Source organism: Gossypium raimondii, chromosome 10 (genome assembly GCF_025698545.1).
Source record: "Gossypium raimondii isolate GPD5lz chromosome 10, ASM2569854v1, whole genome shotgun sequence".
In the NCBI taxonomy this organism is placed as follows: domain Eukaryota; kingdom Viridiplantae; phylum Streptophyta; class Magnoliopsida; order Malvales; family Malvaceae; genus Gossypium; species Gossypium raimondii.
This window is the reverse complement of record NC_068574.1, coordinates 56,049,894-56,071,583: the sequence shown is the minus strand read 5'-3', so window position 1 is coordinate 56,071,583 and position 21,690 is coordinate 56,049,894. Positions and strand designations below refer to the sequence as shown.

General features: G+C 29.9%; 1 protein-coding gene across 1 annotated transcript; it reads right to left on the bottom strand.

The window, feature by feature from the left end:
• Positions 1 to 13,224: 13,224 nt before the first annotated feature.
• Positions 13,225 to 16,191, bottom strand: LOC105777424 (patatin-like protein 6). The gene is made up of 3 exons (XM_012600688.2): positions 15,897 to 16,191; positions 14,499 to 15,775; positions 13,225 to 13,588 (listed from the first exon to the last, which is right to left on the bottom strand). Exons 2-3 carry the CDS (start codon positions 15,603 to 15,605, stop codon positions 13,310 to 13,312), a joined length of 1,386 nt encoding a protein of 461 aa, XP_012456142.1. The 5' UTR covers positions 15,606 to 15,775; positions 15,897 to 16,191; the 3' UTR covers positions 13,225 to 13,309.
• Between the last annotated feature and the right edge of the window lie 5,499 nt (positions 16,192 to 21,690).

The following is a 21,690-nucleotide window of genomic DNA, read 5'->3' as shown; positions in this document are numbered from 1 at the left end:
ATTTTAAAGGTTAGCGTTCAATAGAATCGAGTGAAAAAATTTCGAGCTAATCGAGTTGATGAGTCTATTTTTATCATCCTAACTCGATTTGAATTCTTTTTGAATTGAGTCGAGTGAAATGAAATTCAAGTCGAATTGAATTAAATTGAATCGAATCGAGTGAAATTTTTTCAGTTAAATTAAAAATTTTAAAAAAAATTTAAACATATCAAATTAAAATCTTGTTACAGATATAACTAATTTTATGTTAAAGCACATAAATTTGAAATCATATATATTTGAAAACTTTCTTAAAGCAAAATAAGAAAAATAATATACTTTAATATGATAAAATTGAATAATTAATTAACTTATTTAGGTCCCAAGATTATTATTTTAGAAAAATTTACAATTTTAACTCTTTATATATTGTTTAAAATTTGTTTCAAAACTTTTATAATATTTTTAAAAATATAAGTTATGGAATTTTATAAATATTTTAAAATTTAAAACTTTTTTTGTAATTTTTGTTGAGAGAGAAACAAATTTGCTCATTTTCAAAATTGATAGGGATCAAAGGGATATTTGCACCAATTTGTAATTTGAATTATCCGAGTTATTCGAATTGTAAAATTCAACTCTACTCGAACTTGAAGCTTGAATTAATTATTCGTGTTGACTTAAAAAATTTGAATAACTCAATTCGATTAACTCGAAATTCGGATATTTTTTTCTTATTTTTTCAAATCTAATTAAATTTTGCTCACACATATTCCTCTTAATTCATTGATTAGGAAGAGTCAAATAAAGTCCAAAATAGGATATAATATATGTATGATGTAAGCATAAAATAAAGAAAGAAGGAATTTGAGTCTTCAACTTGTTCTTTTCAATTTTAGCAAATGCATCCCAACCATTATCTCATTTCCTTTACATTAAAAGCGAAGAATATACTATGGTTTTCTATTGGTACAACTTTATAAGTTTAAAAGTGTTTTTCACTATAAGTTCAATATGTTAAAGCAAGTTAAGAAATTAGTTTTATCTCGACTAATTATATTCGCTCGATAGTGATATTCAAGTAAAGATTTCTCAATCATATTGATATTAGGATTTAAATTCAATCTAAATGTTTAAACAAAAATAAACGATCATTTCTTTCAACCACGAATATAAATAAAAATAAGCCAAATAAAAGAGTTCATTTTTTTTATAATTTAAATTACACAATTCTTTCAGATTCAAACTTTAACCCAAACCAAACACTAATCGAAAAGTAACCCTAAAAATGATTACAACCATTGATTTTTAACCCCAAAAAAGAAGAAAAGACTATGAAAAAAGCAAAGGTGAATTTTGGTGAAAATCTAGGGTTCATATATGATTTACCCAAATTGCAAAAAGTTGAAACACAAACGAAATCTAATTTGTCGGAATTCCCCCACACTAGGTTATGATTTTTGGTTAGAAAAAATGGGTTGGTCTTCAATCAAATTTTGCGTATGATTATATAGCTTTTGAGTGTGTTTCTAATATATATGGTTGGTGAAGGGATGATTTAATTTGAGTTATATTTTCATAATTGAGATTAGGACTTTATTTGGAGAGGTCAACACCCACTGTTTGGTGCAATTAGTATAAAAACATTTTGATTTATTTTGAATTTGGTTGGTTATTTATATTTTGAGATTTAAATCTAAAATATTTTTAATTTTTTAAATGAAATTACAATTAGGTTACAACTAAAATAATTAATTAACACAAACTTTTGTTTAATTTATTAGTTTTTTTTACCTGTGTTCTCCCATTGTCTTTCATCATTGCCCCATTTCTAAATATTGTTATGAAGAAGAAATGTGTATCTCTATTAATATTAAATTTTTTATTTATGTCACGAGTTAATTCAGCACTAATTGATTGGTAATGATAAAAATATCCTCACTTTTTAAAGTAAATTCGTTTCATATTTTTATATAGAAAAATACACATAATAAGATTTGAATTCAAAAACAAAATCTAATTTATTAATTATATAATTTTTTATAAATATATTTATTATACACATAACAAGACTTCTCAATGATTTTGGGATAGAATATATATATTATATATGAGCCCGCGCTTACAAATTCTTCTAATCTTAGGGTGCGTTTGTTTGCCAGTATTTCATTTTTCGGAAATTGTTTTCCCAGTTTTCCAGTGTTTGTTTGTAGGAAAACATTTTCCATTTGGAAAATGAATTCCAAAATACGGGTAAAATGGCTTACATTTTAGGAAATTGTCTTACCGCTCCAATTTCTGTAAGACATTTTCCTAAAGCTCTCAGGCAAATCCCCTTTTTCCTTCCTTCATTCTTTCTCAGCCAAATTTCTTTCTCTCTTTCTTAGAAAATTTCCTGTTCCTCTTCGGCTGAAAGCTTCAGAGATTCTACCGCAAAAGCAAGACTGATAATCTTCCTTTCTGTTGAATTTTATTTTTTATTTTTCATTTATTTTTCCTGTCCCTTTCTGTTGAAACGAAAAACCAGTAAAGTATTGTTTGGAAATTTGCAATCCAATTGTTTCATTTCTCGCTTCCTTCGCTCCTCCAAGCACAGTTTTTCTCTTATAATTATTAACTCATCGTTTAATAATCTCTCCCATTTTGATTTTTTAGACCCCCGAAATCAGAGCTTTTTCCAATTTATTGCTTTGCATGTGTTAATCCGTTTATAAAATCTTGATGTGTAGTTGTGGTGATGTGTAGTTGTTTTGAAGAAAGTTTTAGGGTTCTATTTCTCACTTTATCTAGATAGAATTGGCTGCAATTTTGTTCAAGTTTGGTCGCCGATAGTTTTTGAATGGTATAATTTGTTCAAAAATATGGTATATTTTTGAATGCATAGTATTTTTCAAATTCTCTTTGCTGAAGGTTTTTCTGTCTTTATTATTTTCTCCTTCTCAACACCTTTACATGAGATATAGTTTTGTTGTACATACTTCTATGAACTTTTTCCCTTTGAATGGTTTTTGCACCTTTCTATATATTATTTTTGAATACTGAGCAAAGAGTAGTTTCTCTCTAAATATTTTTGCCTACAATTAGATGATGTTATATATGTTGCTTGAACTTTGGGAGGGGTATTAATGCACAATTGCATAGGATATTTTAGGTTCTGGAATTCCATATTAAGAACCAAGGTATTTGGTGTCCTTTTGGTTTTAGTATTATAATTAAAATAGAAAATATCTTAACCAAGCCATGTAGCATATCTTTTCAAGAAAATTCAGTTCTCAGAGAATGAAATTATACCGGTTAAGGGATTAAGTTAAATAGGACTTTATTTTTCATTTTTATGGATTCTACATGCTTCAAAATAAATGATAATGCATTCCATCTGCTACTTGTGAGTGTCTAAAAATTATCTTTATGGTTACATTATGCAGAGATTTTCATAGTTGAAGGAGACTCAACTGGTGGCAATGCCAAGCATGGCCGCGATAGACGCTTTCAGGTAATACTTTTCCATGGGAATTGGGTAGAACAGATTCAATTGTCAAGCAATTTCTTGAAACATGCCAGAAAATTTTTTGGATGTTTTTGGTATCTAGGCTTCAATTATTTAAGTATTTCTTTTATAGCGTTGATGGAAAATATTTTTGCTTGTAAAAACTAGGATTTTAAAAAGTACTAACTTTTAAAAATAGCACCTTCTGTACATATAAAGATAAGGTGTAGTGGAGTGGGAGAACTTTGCATATGAAATCTGTCATACATATCGACAATTGGCTAGTCTCATGATGCTTATAGCTGCATATTCTAACCAATTGATGCCACAATAGTTTTTGGCTGCCACAATCCCATATATCAAATGCTGCTGCTTCATTTCTTTCTTTGGATTTTATCATATTTTTGAGGTTGAAAGAACTTGTGGGTTTAGAAACAAATGATGTAATGTATTGGGAGATTCTCTAAAAGTCATATCAATTTTTAATTTAAGTTGGCATGTCCTTCCATTAATTTAAGCATAGCAACTATCCAAAATGAAAACAAAGATCAAACACCAATTTTTACATGGAATTTAATATTGGTTTTCTTCCAAGATTGAGGATTAAGTAAAGAGCATGGCCTACTCCACTATTCTTTAGGCCAACCATTAAAATAAAATAAAAAAACAAAAGCAAAAAAAAAAAAAAACAAGAAACAATCAGAAAGAGGATATGAAGACAGATCTGAAAATCATTTGAGTTGTCGAATAAGCCTTTTAATACTTTCAAAGCAGTTTCTATTAATCGAGTTGTCGAAGCTAATTCTAAAAGATTCCAAGTCCAATGCGATGCGAAGCATGTGGAAAATCATTTGAGGACTGTAAAAAACCAGTGGAAGATTATATGCAAAAATCGAGGTGAAAGTGGTTTTGAATGGGATGATAACATGAAAATGATCACATGTGATAGAGCAACATATGATGCAGCAATGATGGTAATATATGTATATATATGTTAAGTATATTTCAATTGTTTTTTACTTGTTATTCTAATTGTGTATACTATCCAACTGGCACACAAGAAGTATGAACCATTTTTGAATTAAAGCATTGATCATTATGATGAAATGGTTTTGGTTGTTGGCAAAGATATGGCAACAGGGAGTTTTGCCAGAACATTTGCTGACATAGATTTGGATGATGGTAACCAAGATTCAGTGCCTATAAACTGCGACAATGAAGAGAATGAATAGGTAAGAACAAAAGTATCTTCATTTGGCACATCCAAACGTAAAAGAAAAAATGTTTAAGAAAGTGTCGTTTATGAACAAATTAAATTTGTGGGTGAACAACTTGGCAAAATTGCTAATGCTTTGGAACAATTTACTGCGGATAAGACACCACACATTTACGAAGAAGTGATGTCAATGGAGGAAGAAGGATTTGATGATGATTTCCTGTGTTCTGTGTTTGATTATCTAGTGAGTCATGAATCTGTAGCCAAAGTTTTTTTAATTAAAAGTAAGAAGTATAGAAAAATTTGGCTTCAAAAATTTTCTCAAGGTTGAAGATATTGATACTTTAAATGTGGTGTAATATTAGTTATGCACTTCGGCAATGTTGTTGTTATTATGTGGTGTACTACTATTTATGTATTTGGATAATATTATTATTTGACTATGGATGTTTTCAATTTATGACGGTTAATATTCTAGCTTAATAGTTGAGTATTATTATATATTTAATTTGATTTATTTATTTATCCATAAATCATTGCAATATATGTAAAAACAATTTAAAATATAAATTTATTAATATATGTAAAAATAGCTTTTCGAAAAATATTTTCAAGAAATCATAAAACAACGAAAATATTTTACAGATTCATCCAAACACTAGAAAAGTAAATCATTTCTAGAAAAGTAAATCATTTTCCGGAAAATATTTTCTTGGCAAACAAACGTGCTTATTAAATTTTTAATATATATTTTTTAATAGATATATATAAAGCAAGGATTTGAAAAAATTTGAATTGATGAGAATATTTATTTTATCATATTACTAAATTAATATCTAATTATAATTATAATTTAATTTTTAAAATAATTATTTAAGATTTAAATAATTATCAGAAAATATATTTTTGTTAATTCATATTTTTATTAAGAATTAGGTCCTATTTTTTATTAATAATAATCAAGTTTCCAACACATGTACATATTTCCTTTTTTCCTCCTCTCCAACAAATATAAAACGTCTTTAGTAGAAGTAGAACCTAATTTTATTTCTAATTAATGAAAAAAAAGAGATATTTTATGATTATTATTAGCTACATATATTTCGAAAAAAAGAAGAAGTAATTTTTGTTGATATTTCCATTTTTTCCCTCCTTTCCAACAAATATATATGAAATGTCTTTGTAGAAGTAAAACTTGAGTTTATTCAAATTAATGCAAAAAAAAAAATCGAGATATTTTACTATTATTAGCTATCCATAATCCTTCCCCAATCTTAAACTAGAAGATAAATGCACTCCAGCATGCTCGAACCGACATTGATGCTTAAGGTTTTGTTAGCATTGTTGAGTGGTGGTTTTCTCTCCCCCTCTCCTGAAGGTCCATTTTCGTATTTATAAGGTATGATTTTCTGATGTGACGTACTAGGATTTAATATGGCCCATGCATGTTAACACGTACTCTCTCCTAGGATTAACACGTGCCCTCCTAGTATAAGTTTGCCCACATGGTGGGAAAGTGGATAGACGAACCATAGTGGTGAATTGCATGATAATGTAACTACATATCTATTGAGGTAAGGAGAGGTGGGTTGGACTTGGTCAGGTAGTAGGTAGGTTCAGGAACGGGTAATGACGAACACTATAACAAGCATCATAATTTCTTTTTGACTAACATATATTTTAATTACTCATACTTATAATGAATTGTTTAGGTAATTTACAACTCCAAAGTAATTCAACTATTATTTTGATTTTAATAATATATCATAAGTGCATAACTTGAATAGGATGCAAGTAAAGAAAGTTATATTTATCATATTTTCATCATATAATATATATTATGTGTTGTCTTATTTGTAGTTTCAATTCTTTTAAAAGTAATAAAACGAGAATTTTACATCCATATAAGGTGTTACTACAATATTTATTTTATAATTAAAATATTATTATTGTTGTTGTTATGTGCATCTAATATATCACTAATTTATTTATATTGGTTTTGTAATGATCAGAACACCGAGGATTGAAGAGTGGAATAACATTTTATAATATTCTACTATTACTCATAAAATAACATTCTATACTGAATTTCTCACTTTTGCTCATTTACTATTGCCTTCAATGGTCGCACAAATATTAAAGGAATAATTAAAATAGTCACTTTTGTTTCTTTCAGGTTATATTTTTGTTACTTATGTTTGAAATTTTACGTTTTAGTCACTTATGTTAACATGTTGTAATATTTCAGTCACTGGGCCGTTAATTGTCGTTAACGGTATAACGGTAAGTTGACATAACATGTTAAAGCATCATTTCAAACAAAAAAATAGGTTAAATTATACAATTGGTCTCCATATTTTTTCGTTTTAAGCAATTTAATTTTTTTTCTTTTATGTTTTTTAACTTTCCTTTTTTTTTTTCCATTCTCTTCTACTTTTCCCTCTATTTTTCTCCCTTCTCCATCTTTTTTAACATAAAAGAAAAAAATGCTCAAAATGAAAAAAATATAGGGACCAATTGTATAATTTAACCTAAAATTTTCATTTGTAAATGATGATTTAACGTTCCATGTTAGCTTACCGTTACACCGTTAACAACAATTAACACTTAGTGGCTAAAATATTACAACACAATAACGTAAGTGACTAAAACATAATATTTCAAACACAAGTGACTAAAATATAAGCTGAGATAAACAAAAGTGACTATTTTAATAGTTTACTTCGGAATTAAAGTAGAAGGTAATAATTCCACGGGCCAAAACAAGTATTAAGTAAGGGAATTATTAATCAAATTAAGGGGAGGAACAAGAAGAGAAGAAAACTTTCGAACAAAGTTTGCTTATTTGGGGAAAACACACGCATATAAAAGGGTAATTCATGAATTACGAGAACTTTGGGATTCTAATTTGGTGACCAAGTTGACAATTTTAAAGAAGAAAAAGCCATTAGAAATGGCTTTTTTTTCCCTTTGGTAACAAATAAATATTTTCATTTTCTTCATCTTCACTTTCATTTCAAAACCTTTCTCAAAAGCTGTTATAAATTATTTATATCAAAATATGAAGAAAACGGGCAAATTAATTAACCAATCCATTTCGTTTTTCATACAAAATAATTTATTTTGGGATCAAAGTCAACTTTTATTTGAACTTATGTGATAGCCTGATGGTGAAGGGTGTTCATCGCCCCAGATGTGACCTGAATTCGAGTCGTGCTAGTCGTATTAATTGTTCAAACTTTGCCTTATTCTTGGAATTTATAAAAAAAAAAATCAACTTTTATTTAAAGGTTACACAAGGCAGGCTCTTATTGTTTAAATGATGAACACTTTTTTTAGATAAGTATGAATCTAATTAATTAATGGATTATTTATATAAAAAAAAGACATTCAATGTATCTCAAAATAATTTAAATATTCAAAATTCTGGTTTTGCATTCAAGTTATGGACTTAAAAGCCTAAAAAAGAAAGGAGTGATAAGTTATATGGTTAAAAGGGAAGGATAGTATTTTAGGTAAAAACAACCCAATCAAATATCACCCACAATTGAAAGTAACACAACAAAGAGTTTTTCAAATTTTAATGGTTTAAATGCGAAATTAAATCAACATTCAACAAATAAGATAAAATAAACCTAGGTCTGAATAAGAAAAAAGAAGGAAACCTCTGAATTTTTTGTAAGTTAGATCATCTTTTGATGTGCCTAAAAAGGCTAAAAAGAGATCCCGAATAAATAATTTATTAATTTATTTAAAAAAATTACATATATAAAAATAAATTAGCACACAAAAATTATGAGTTTGTGGGCTACCAACCAAATTCCGGAATCCAATCCACCGATATGGTTGGTTGCTTGTCAAAAAAGATACCCTAAAATCCCTTCTCCACCGTCATGCAATCAATTTAAAGGCCAAACTACTTTTAAAGTGTTTTCATTTTAGTTACCTAAAATGAAATTCTTGCAATTTGGTCACCCAACTTTTAGGACACTTTTATTTTAGTTACTTATGCGTTAAATTTCTATTGGTGGTTAACTGTATACGTCATATCTTGTTTACATTTTCATTTTAGTCACTCAACTTTTAGATCGCTTTAATTTTAATCACCCGAAAATTATTTTTTTAAGTATTAATTGGCGTAAAAGAATCAAGGATTAGAGCGAAAAAGTAATAGAAACTAAAATAATACACAAAAATTGTCAGATTGTACTTGCTTATCTCATTGCGAATTCTAAATTTCTTTTTAATATTAAATTTTAAATTTCAAAACATCAAAATAAATTGTTCAAAAAATTTTATCCATTAATAATGTCACTCAATTTGTTACTATAATATTAAAATTAATTAATTTAATCTCCTTTTAAATTTTAGAATTTTGTTTTATGTTTCTAGATTATCCTTGACAAAATCAACTCAAATAATTCAAATTTAATAATTGTCTCTGAAACTTAAATTTCTTTTAATTATATAATCTCGAATCTTCCATCTAAGCTAAAAGTAAAGGAAAAAAAATTACTTGCTTGTTCTTCATTTGGGTAAAGAAGTGATGAAAAAATTACGAGTTTTGTTTGGGAAGGAAGATAAAATTAATTAATTTAATTAATTACAAAGATTTTCTCTGTTTTAGAATTTGGATTTTGTAGAGAACTATTAAAGACAATAATTTTCATTGATGATTTTGAAAATAATTACATAACATCAAAATAACTTAAGATTGTTGAATTTTTTTATCCATTGATGATGTCAACGATTTACTACTATAGTTTTGAATATTAATATTTAAAAATTTATATTTCAAAACCCAAAATTAGAATTTTCAGCAATGGGATAAATAAGTACATTTTGACACATTTGTGTATTATTTTAGTTTTTACTGTTTTTTCACTTTAATCCTTGATTTTTTTTTACCCCGACCATTACTTAAAAAATATATTTTTTGGGTGACAAAAAATGAAAGCGACCTAAAAATTGGGTGACTAAAATGAAAGTGCAAACATGATGTGTTGTGTACAGTTAAGCGCCATTAGAGATTTAACGCTTGACCGACTAAAATGAAAGCGACCTAAAAGTTGGGTGACCAAATTACAAGAAATTTATTTTGGGTGCCCAAAATGAAAGCACCCTAAAAATTGAGTGACCAAACTAAATAATTTACCCTGAAATTAAAATGAGAAGAAGAAAAAGAAAAACAGAGGAAAGAACCAAAGATCAAGTAAAGAACTGTGGCTCATATTTATGGTTTTGAGAAACGACTGTTCACCTATATATGTGGGTTATTATGTTCTCCATGATCAAGCAAAATTAATTGAATAGAATATATTTGTTCTCATTTATTTTTAATTTTTCTAATATTACTTAAAGAGGATGGTATTATTTTATCCACTTTAGTTTATGGAGTTTTTAAATTTTTGAATTTTTATGTCCATTTTAGGGTTTATGTTTGGATTTAAAGTTGTTTTACTAAGTATTAAGTGCAATGATAAATCATATTGTATTATTAATGGGAGGACTTGGATTCAAACTTTGGAGGACGGCATTGTTATGAAGTAAGGAGAATCTAGAAATTTATTTAGTGAGTGTCGAAATTGAATTATAAAATTTTGAAAGGTCAATATATAATTTTATCGTTTATTAATTTATGTTTTCATCATTGGACTAAACTTTTTTTTCATTTTAAGAGGACAAAGTATAATTTTATCATATATTAACTTAAAATTTCATAATTCATAAAAGATTAAATTGCATAACTTTCATTTGGGGCAAGGGTAAGATCGTTTCAGGATCATGGGATCCTTTTCTATCAAATAGGAAGGACTATTGTACAAAATATACTTCTAAGTAATTGCTCATTAGATCCTATTTCTATCTATATGAAGAAGAAAACATGTAGTGAAGGAGATTTTTATTTGTACAAACGGTACTTCAAGCTTATAACGAGTATGAAGAAATTAATGATACTTCTTTATCTTTTGAATTGTTCTGTCGGATCAATCGCTCAAGACCTTTGATCTCTACCCAAACCCGATGAAAAAAATAGGTTCCCCTCAAATTCCCCCTACTAGCATGTCTGAAAGATTAATTTTTATAAACCCAAAGTTTATAATGAAGCAAATAATTTTGGTGTACATATTATATAAGAATTGGTAGAGAAATGGAAGGAATAATTTAAGGAAAACAATTTGGACTTTGTGAGGAAAAGTAGGGAATATAAGATGGTAAAAGGTCTTTCTTTTTCCATGTTATACTTTTCATTAATTTGATTTTAGACATAAAAAAAATAGATTTCAGGCCTTGGTTCAATTTTTATATCGTTAAAATATATAAATACAGAATTTAATCTATGTATTTCTATTTTCAGAAATTAATCTTTTACATTTTAAAATTTAAAATTTAAAATTTAGGATTAATTTAAATTCAAATTTATTAAAACATTTTTAATTACATAATTATTATAAGTATTTTTAAAAATATCACCTCAAAAATTTAATCGAAAAAATACTAATATTAACAATTAAACTTAAATTTTAAATTTTAAAATATAATTAAAATTAAAATTTATTAAGACTACATACATTAATTTTTTTCATTGATGCATTCGTTTTATTTTAAAAAAATTATGACCGACCACCCGATGTTAGAAAGGTGGAGTAGATAAATGATGCGTGTCGTGTAGCAGGCAAAGTATCCCACCGAGATCTCTGCCCCCAGCCTTTTTGTTTACAGTACCTTAATATCTCACTTCCATTAAGTAAAAGCTGCCCATATATCTTATTTTCTTTTTGGATCAACATCACTCCGACCATCACTAGATTATTAGTAAGTTTATGAGTTTTTTTTCAAATATGTCTACTAAAGTGAATTTAATAATTAATCTTACGTGTTTTGTAGGAACATTAAGGAGGTAAATGTTAGCTATAAGTTTTAAAATTACTCTATACGCAGAGCGAAGATCGAACCCTTAACCATTGATTAAGGTAGGAAAGATAATTGTCATTTAATCTAACTCTTGTGGTTAATAAATTTATGTTTTGATAACTCAATTTTTAAAAGTTACTTAATTTTAAGTTATTAAATTGTTAAAATCGGTAATATATGACATTTTCTATTTGCATATGCATCAATTTAAAGCAATCTTTTCCATTCTCTTTTATAGATCAATCTTTTTTCCATAAAATATCTTTGAACGTTACAAATCTGCGAACTAATGTACAAACATCTATTTTTTTCAAATCTTTGATACTTACTGTCAGATCGATTTGGATTTGAGATATATTTTTTTACTCATCGATATATGTTGATTTACTGTATCAATCGTTGGATTGTCAATTGAAGTTTGTTAGCTAAACTTTTCAAAAAAAAAAATCTAGTAATTCAATTACTTAAATGAAAACTTTCAAATAATTTAAGAACTATTTCGTAAATTTTTAAAGTTTAATGATCATATAAATTGACTTAGACATTTACTTTTAAAATATATATATATAATTGAACTAAAATAAAAAATTAATTGAGGAAAAAGAATTTGAAGCCTTTCAAGAATAACATGATCACCAGACTCAAAGAGGCAAAACCTTTTATCAGGACTACGGAATCGGACAGACCTTTTCTCATTTTTCTTTCTCCATTTATTATATATATTCAATGAGAGATTTGTCCCCATAAAATGACTCAATTACCCTTTAATTCTTTCAAAGCCGCAAGTGTCGGTAGACAGACAGCATTGGGAGCTGTCTTCCCCACATCACTGTTTCCCTCTCTGTTCTTTTTTTGTTCTTTGAATCATACACATGAAATGGCAATTCAAGCCTTGCAAAACACTATGTAATAAATAATATTAAGGTTTGTTGAGGAAAGATGGATCTGTAAGTAGTTAATAATATAAGAAAGGTTTATGCTTGATTTTATCCTCGGGTGATTATTCATCTTATCCATAAATATCATATAAGAGCATGGTGCTCATATTCTATAAATCCCTTAAGGCTCTTCAATAAGTTGGGAGACAGAGCCAAAGATAAAAATGAGTATAAGCATTTTGAGAACAATATTAACCACTGTTAAGGAATTCTCAACTTTTGACAAATAACACTTTAAAAATTTTTCTTAAATCGAGTCCAACCAAGTGATATAGGGTAGTCAACCTTCTGAGAAATTGTATTGGTATGGAAATTGTCTGGCTTCCACTTGAAAAAGACATTTGAAGAGTTGAAAAGGTAAGTTTGGATTTTGAGTAAAAAGGTCAAAATGGTCATATATTAGATATAAAAGTACTAGATTGGATATATAAATTGAATTAAACCTTGATACAATGGGTCACATTGAATTATGACATTTATACATAAAATAATAATAATTACGTTTGACAAAATCATCAAAACCCATTCCATAACTTTATAACATAATAAAAATGTCAGCATCTTCCCTAATAAAACCAAATGTCCCCATTTGATCATTTCTATTAATTAAAAGGGTCCACTCTTTAAGATGCTTTCTTTGAACAAATATTAATATATATATATATATAACACTATAGTAATGCATGGAATGAAAAGAAAAGCATACCTTTTTTTTATATATTTATATAAATTATATTTGGTACAAATTTTCTCGAGAAAATTATGAAAATGTTCTTAAGGGGTGGTGGGTTTAGGGTTATTAGGTTGCTTGAAAGCGACAGTGGGAGCAATCCTACAACTCCGCCTCTGATGTTCAAGCACGAGTTGAGCGGCGAAACCATCGAGTTTCTCGAAGTTGGTTTGGTCGGCCAGCCTTTTGCCTCCGAACAACACGGACTCTACGTTCTTCTGCTTCAGCATTTCCTCGGCTATGGCGATCAGCATCTTTACGTTGCTGGGGCTGGGGTCTGTGTCTACGTTTGGGCAACACCGTCCTAAACTGGTCCCATTTGCCTGTCGCACCAAATATTTCATTTCAGAAAATTATCATGAAGATGCAATGTTGATTTTCATCTAAAAATAAAATACTAAAATTATGGTTCCTATCAGACTTAGGGTTTCGAGATCAATTTTAAATATTTTAGGGAAAAAAGTAAATGAAAAATCCAATCTTTCTAGGTTTGCAAGCAAACAATTAAGGTTTGTACAAAAAGTAAATTAAATACAAAAAAAAAAGAAGCCTGTTTTCAACGAAACTGAACAAAAGGACAGGGAAAGAGAAATAAATAAATCAAGGGACCAAATTATTAAGGGAGTCCACCACTTATTATTTATTTTCCTCAACACCTTTAGGGGTAGGGTAAAAATCATAAAAACCATGGTCATAAATATATGGAATTGAACCCAGGACCTGAGCTAATTATAGAATTGCATGTTTGCCACACTATACTAGATATAGGGACATGAAATCATAAATGGCATATTTTTTAGCTTTACTCAAATGACGTCCCCATTCAAGCTTTTACTTCTTACAAACAACCCCACCCCTCAATTGCAGGTCCTTTTTTTTCCCCAGTGTTGAAAACATTCCTATATTATTCAATAACTTGGAGGACTAAACAAAACTTTTCCATTACAAGAAAAAAGAAATTCTTAGACAATTCAACGGCTGCTTTAGGTCCCCATTTTCAACGAAATGTCAATTGGTATCTATAAAATCCAGAATTACTTAGCTTAGCAGTAAAAAATGGGAAATCAGAAAGCATGAATGGCCCCCATTGAACCCCTAATTCAAGAATTCCCAAGTGTAAAAGACAATGACTCTTATTACCAGCCTGGTTTCCATTGTCTTGGAAAGGACCAAAGACTGGAGTTTTAACTGTCTGTTTTCTCAAAATTCATGTATGGGAATAAAAAAGAATACCTGAATTCTTACGTAGTTGCTGCTTCTGGATTGTCCGAAAGCCATGGCAACGGCTTGGTCCACCGAGTCGGCTGAGCCGTCACCGGATATTCGAGCCATCGGTTTAGCCCAATCCTTGACCTTCCAATTCTTGACTTTTTCATATTCGTAGCTTATCTCGAGTAGCGAACCGGTCCCCAGTGACAACACTAATATATCCTCGACCCCTCTAACAAAAGGGAACTCCTGTTTATTATGCAACACGTGCGTAATTGCGGCGGCGGTCGGGTTGCTCATTGCCAACCCACCATCAACCGCCACGCAACTAGTTTGACCATCTACAGACCGCATCTTGACCGGTTCGAATAATCCCGGTTCTGCCGACGTGGCACGACAAACCTCCCATAATGGGAAATCGAAACTGTCCGTCTCCAAGGCGTCCGCCCTCGAGAACAGGAACGGCGCCGTACTGGAAAGATCGTAACACGGGATCAAAACCGGTTTCAGTGTATCCTTCAACGTCAAACTCCTTCCGTCCGCCGTGAACGTCTCCTTCACCGCCTTTTCCAAACCGGTTGAACTTGATCCGGTCGAACCGTTTTTAAAAAACTTGTTTAAAATACCGCCGTTTTTACCTTTCCCGGACCGGTACATCCGCTTCCCATTCTCAGCAAGGAACCGCCACGTCTCCTCGGCGGTAAAAATGGGGCGGCTGTTATCTTTGGTGGCGAAAAGCATGGCGGCGAAGATACCACCGACGCCGGAACCGGCGGCCACGTCGAAAAAATCGGCGATTCGAGCATTTGGATTACCCGACTTGGATTTCAACGCGTGTTCGAGATAAGCCAAAGCTTTACCGCTCAGAATTCCCCGCATGCCGCCGCTGTCGATACTCAAAATACATATTTTACCCCTCTGATTCTTGATCGCCGACATCGGATTCTCATCGCCCTGTTGAACCAACGGCAGCGATTCAGACGCCGGAGAGATCGGTTTCGGAATCCATAGCTTCTGCTGATCATCGTAGCCAAACAAAAACTTACTTTCAAGAATCGAAAAGATTTCGTAACTTAATTTATCAGTGTCGATGCTCGGTTCTTGCATCTCCGATGAAGTAGTCGACGACATTATCAAAACACCCAAAGAAAACCCAAAATCCAAACACCAAAAAGAAACAACAAAAAAAAACCCCTTTTTTCTATTAAGTCAAACTATTTTTTTGCATACTCCGATTAATTGCTATTTCTTTTTTCGACAACCTTGAGATTAACGCCACTTTCTCACCTGAAAATTTTCGTCTGCCAAAATGAAAAAAAAAATGGTGAGTTTAGCTTCAAAACAAAAACAAAATTAACAACGAATAATAAAAAAATCAATAGTATAAAAATTGAAAAAAATTTCCCCCGAAGTAAGTATCACCTTATTTGAAAAGAAGGTTCAACCAACATTTACCAGCTTCTAAATCGTTATCTTCATAATAAAAAGCAAAAAAAAAAAAAAAATCGAATTCTTCTTCAAATTCAAGCTTTTGCCCTTCGAGAGTTCACAAAATTTTCTATTTCGTTAAGTGAGCATCAAAGACAACATAAGTAGCCGTCGAAAAGGAAAGCCAAAACCCCAAAACAAGACAAAGAAAAGAACCCAGAAACTAGAAAGGGAAGGAGGCAAAGGCAAGAACAATAGCAGCAGTTTGCTTTCAGAGGATGTCTGTTCTATTTTAGCCTTGTAAGTTATGTATTTAAATATAAGCTCATTTTTTTACCATTTCGTGAATTAAAAAAAGGGGTAAACCAACGGAAGTAATTGCTCGTTGGTTTTTTATCTAACGGTCGAGATGTTTCGATACTATTGGTCCGTGATCAACGGTCAAAATAAGTTAAAAAAATATATATGTACATGCTATAGATAAATTTATTTTTTTAATCTTGCGCGCTTGTCGTTAACCGCGTGGGGCCAAGGCGCCACCACCGTCGGCAGAAGAATGGAGGAGCACCACTAATTATGGACAAAAACATATGAACTTTTGATGGACAAATTTACCCTTTGTGTCAAAAAGTGGGTTTCCATTTTGGATAAAAAAGGGCTGGTGGGGTCAAATATTTGAAGAGTGGGAGGAAAAAGTGTTTTCCTTTTTAAACTCTTTTACTGTGCTGTGAAAACCAATGGAGTGAAGCAGTGAAAATTATTGTTCTGGGGGGGGGACAAGGTGGTCAACAATTTGACTAAAGTTGTGATTAAATAAATAATATTTATTTACAATGTAGGGTGTACGTTACAAACCTTTAAAATATAATATTTAAATTCTTTAATTTAATTAATTAATTGAATTGACAAGTTTTTATTCCCGTTTTTAGAAGTCTTTATTTATGAGTAATTATTGTACAAATTCTAAGCATGCACAAATGCATGGAAAATCAATTCAAAACATGCCTACTTAATTAATACTCAATGGCTCACCCTATATCAAAACTTCATACCTTTTTTTTGGCTTAATATAACATTTAGTACCTAAACTTTATATTTTTTTCTAATTTGGTACCTAACCTTTTTTTTTGCCCAATTTAGTACCTGAACTTGTCACTTTTTCCTAATTTGGTACTTAAACTTTTTTGGGCTCAATTTGGTACTGAACTTGGCTTTTTGTCTTCTTAATTTGGTACCTAAGCTTTTTTTTAGGTTCAATTTGGTACCTAAATTTATTAAATGTTATACAAATTACGCAAAATACTAACGGTGTTAAAATTGTTTTTTTTGTGCAACAAGTATATTGTCGAGATTAGAGGAAATTCATGTTAAAAAAAGTATTGAGCTATGATTAACAAATTAATATTAAATAAGAAAAAATAAAACCTCAAATTAAAAGAAATTCATTATTTTCAATTAATAAAATAATTAATTAAATAAATAAATAAAACTAAAAGTAATTGAACATATAAAATACAAAAAATATCATATCATCTCGTCACATGTCGAGCATATATTGATTATTTTGCTACCTTATAAAAAATAACATTTTAGTATATTGGAGTAGTTTGTAAAACATTTGACAAGTACCAAATCGAGAAAAAGATTAGGTACCAAATTAGAAAAAAGTGTTAAGTTCGGTATTAAATGTTATATTAAGCTTTTTTTTAAATTTGTTGTGTTGATATTATATTCACTTAAGACATAATTTGTTATGAGTTTGAATTCTTTTTCCAATTTGGTACATGTATTTGATAAAAGTTATATATTTTAGTTTCTAAAGGTAACAATGTTTACTTTTCAGTGCGTAATTCGAGTTTTAAAGTTGATTAGATGGAAATACATAATTAGCTAATAATATTAGCAATTAACTTTCAATAACTCAACCTTATAACTAAAATTAAATCGCATCTATCATATTGTAAAGATAAAATTAAACAAATTCACAATTAACACTAATTTCATTTTGTTAACAAAATTATAAAAATTTAAACTTAATTATTTTAGCAATTAACTTTCATTGAATAACCCTAAAATAAAATTATACACTAAAAATTAACATCTTTTACCTTTGGATACCAAAGTATAGGTACCACACTAAAAAAATGTCAAACTCGACTACCAAATAATATATTAAATTTATTATATATATTTTTAAAATGGATTTACTATTATATATGTATATATTTTAAATTTTGTTAGACCAAAATAAGGAACTTCTAATTTCTATCTAAATAATCAGTTATTATAGGTAGTTATTTAAAAAAGAAGTGAAACTTCTTTTAATATTTTAACCTTATTGTTGTTTATGAGAGTGAATGGTCAATATTATTCTAGATAGAGTTGGGGTTTTATTTCTCAACTTTTTTGGGAGCTCAAGTTGGAGATAAGAGTTTATCGAGCGAAAACGTTTCATTGGATCGGGTCATCTGTTCAGGGGAGAAATCATAAATTTTTTTAAGGGGGCAAAATTAAATTATAATTTTTACGATGGTAAAAATGTAATCTCATTATTTTAATAATCTATATCTTTATAATTTTTAAAAGATTAAATCAAAATTTTGTACTTTTAGGGGGATCGGAGTACAATTTTACCTTTATTAATTTAAATTTTAAAAAATTTTAAAAGGCCTAAATGAAAAACTTTTCATTTTAGGGGAGGGCTGGGGCCCTGCTAGCCTCCCCTAGTTTCGCCCCTGCGTCTATCACCCCGTCTATCACCCCATTGATGTTATTTAAGGCTTGGATTCAAACTATTACCATTGGCAAATGACTACTATTTCCTTTGTATGTGATTGTGCTTTTGATTTGACGAAACACTTTCACTATATGAAATCCACCTTTAACTCGAGTTTTCAACAAAGTCATACGACAACACTAAATTTATTGAATAGTCTATCGATTTCAAATATAACACTTAAAATACTTGTCTCCAAAGAATTAACCCTCCTATGCTTATGTCATAATCTCATATCAAATTTATTGTTGAATAAAACATCAGTTGTAGGATAAAGATACTTTAAGTTAGTTTTAAATTTGAAGTAATTTAGTAAAGTTTTAAACTTGAAGTAATTTAGTAACTCAAGTAACCTTTATGGACGACTGATTTATACATTTATAATAAACTATATTTGCTGACATTGTTATTTTGCTATTGCTTCTTCATCAATCACAAAAATACATCACATTTTGTTAAAACAAAATTTTATTTATTTTGTTTGAAATTGTCAAAAGTTTTTATTGCTAAAAATGTATTCTATATGAAATAAATAATTATTAGGATCATTTATAAAATAATTTATGGTAAGTTTGGACGAATGGTGCGTTTACTTGTGATTAGTGTAAAAATAGCGGTGACAGTGAGATTAAATACTATAACGACATTGTAGTGTAATAAATATAAACTAAACACAGCACACCGTCCATCCAAACCCACATTTAAATTATTTCCATTATTAAAAACAATATTTATATACTTGTTTTTATAACCCAAAAGATAGGGCATGGATATTTTATAAATTTTAGCCATGCGTGACATCTGATTGTATAACTTGTTAAGCTAAAGAGACTTTTTTTATTTTATTGATAAAAATTCTAAATTAAATCTTGGGTATAATTATTTTTAATTTTATACTTTTCCAATTTTAAAAGTTTTTGTCATGACTAAATAATAGTTGTTAAATTTTACTATTTCCAAAATATTATATAGCAAAAATATTATCAAATGTGTATATGTAAAGTTGTTATTTTCACATAATATTCACGAAAGTTAATGGATTTAACAATTATTGTTTGAGTCGGGATTAAAATTTCAAAATTCGAAAAAACATGAAAACTAAACGTGATTCAATTGGAGAATAGGGACTAAACTCACAACTTATGGGACCAATAGTATAATTTGACCTAATGAAGTTAATGGCTACAGTTTAGGTCAAAATTGAAATTTCAAAATTAGAAAAGTATATGAACTACCATTGAACAATTCGAAAAGCACAATGACTATAATTGACCGTATTAAAGTATAATGACTAAATTAATCTACAACTTATGCATGTAAGGGCAAAGCCAAAAATATGTCTGGAGGTGAAATTAAATTATATATTTTATGAGAGCTAAAATACAATTTCACCATTTTAATAGCGTATACATTTATAATTTTTTAAAGACTAAATCAAAATTTTATATTTTTTAGAAATAAAGTGCAATTTTACCATGAGCTAACTTAAAATTTTTATAGATTTTAAAAGATTAAAAATGAGATTTTCTATTTTAGTGAGGTTAGGCCCCTGCCACCACTACTATATATATCTATGATACAAGTATTAATAATAATTCTTTTTAAAAATTAAAATATTATTTATATATATTTTACAGTCCATAATGTGATAGCCCATTTTTGTCCGGGCCCAAGACCAGACAAAAATAAAACCCAATAAAAAGTTCCAGTCCATTTACAGTAAATTCAAACCCAAATCAGACCAACCCGATTCAAACCCAACAGGCCCCCAAAAAAAAACCTAGCCCACAAACTCAACATCTTTCAACTAGGGGAAAACCCTAAGGCGCCGCACGTTTCGGCCCATGCCCCTGCGCCGCACGTGGCCTCCTCACGTGCCCTTCGCACCGTCGCATGCTAGCGCCCCATCCACGCGCATCTGACACTGCTCTGTCACCTGCAAAAGACCACCAAACAAAGCAACAGTAGCAGTAAATGGCAAAAGACAAAGAATAGAAAATCAACGGTTGTAATATGGCTATAAAAGCCAAAATATTCTTGTTGTACATTTTTTTACGCACATTAGAAATCAAAAAAGCAAAACAGAAGTTCGAAAAGGTTGAACCTTTACCGTTTTCTATTCGTTTTTTTCTTTTATTGATCATTTTTTACAACTTCATTTTAATAAAAAGATATAGAAATAATTAAAAAAGAGAAAGATGCGCACCTAGATGTTTGCGTTCCTCCGTCGAGATGCCTGAGGTAGCCATCTCCGATGAAAGGTGGCCGAAAGTCGAAGAGCCTCTGGCTAATTCGGGCATTTTTGCTCGATCATCGGAGGTTTAGACTCTAAAACGGGAGTAAGAGGGTCGTTTTAATCAAAATGGGATATTTTTGGGAATTGACGCCAGATATCTGGCGATCACCGTCAAATCACCGACCAAATGACTATGGTGGACCAGGCGGTGGCATTTGTGGCCGGAAGAGAAGAGAGGGGAGAGAGTGTTGAAAGGGTTCTCTGTTTTTTTAAAGAAGAGTGGAAGAGAATGAATTTTTTTAAAAAAATTGGACTTTTATACACCCCCTGAACGGCGTCGTTTAGAGCTTGCCACCATAGCCTTAAAATGATGTCGTTTCACTACCTGACCCGAAATCGACCCAACCCAGTAGCCAGGATCTGCGCGTCTCAGCTTAGAGGGGCTATTTGCAGATTCAGTCCCTTTTCCTTTCCAGTGTTGCGCAATCGAGTCCGATTGGTTTCTTTCATTTTGGCCCGATGGTTTTTATTCAGGTTTCATTTTAATCTGCATTGAAACGCTGCGTTTTGGGGATGGGGAATATTCTTGATTAGTCCCTCATTCCTGGCGCGCATTCTGTTTCAATCCCCTGGCAACCCTATTTTATTTATTTACGATTTTGACCCCGAATTTTAACCCGATTTCAATTCGATCCACAGCCTGTTTAATTAAATTTTTATGTATTTAAAAAAACAGTTTTATTAAGTATTTCAATTAATATTTATTTATTTACTCA

Bases quoted from the DNA above. Each gene is read 5' to 3' on its own strand.
- LOC105777424 (XM_012600688.2), bottom strand. From the start codon at position 15,605: ATGTCGTCGACTACTTCATCGGAGATGCAAGAACCGAGCATCGACACT. The intron at 13,589-14,498 runs GTATTCTTTTTT...TTGGTGCGACAG, and splicing joins GCAACTACGTAAGAATTCAG to GCAAATGGGACCAGTTTAGG.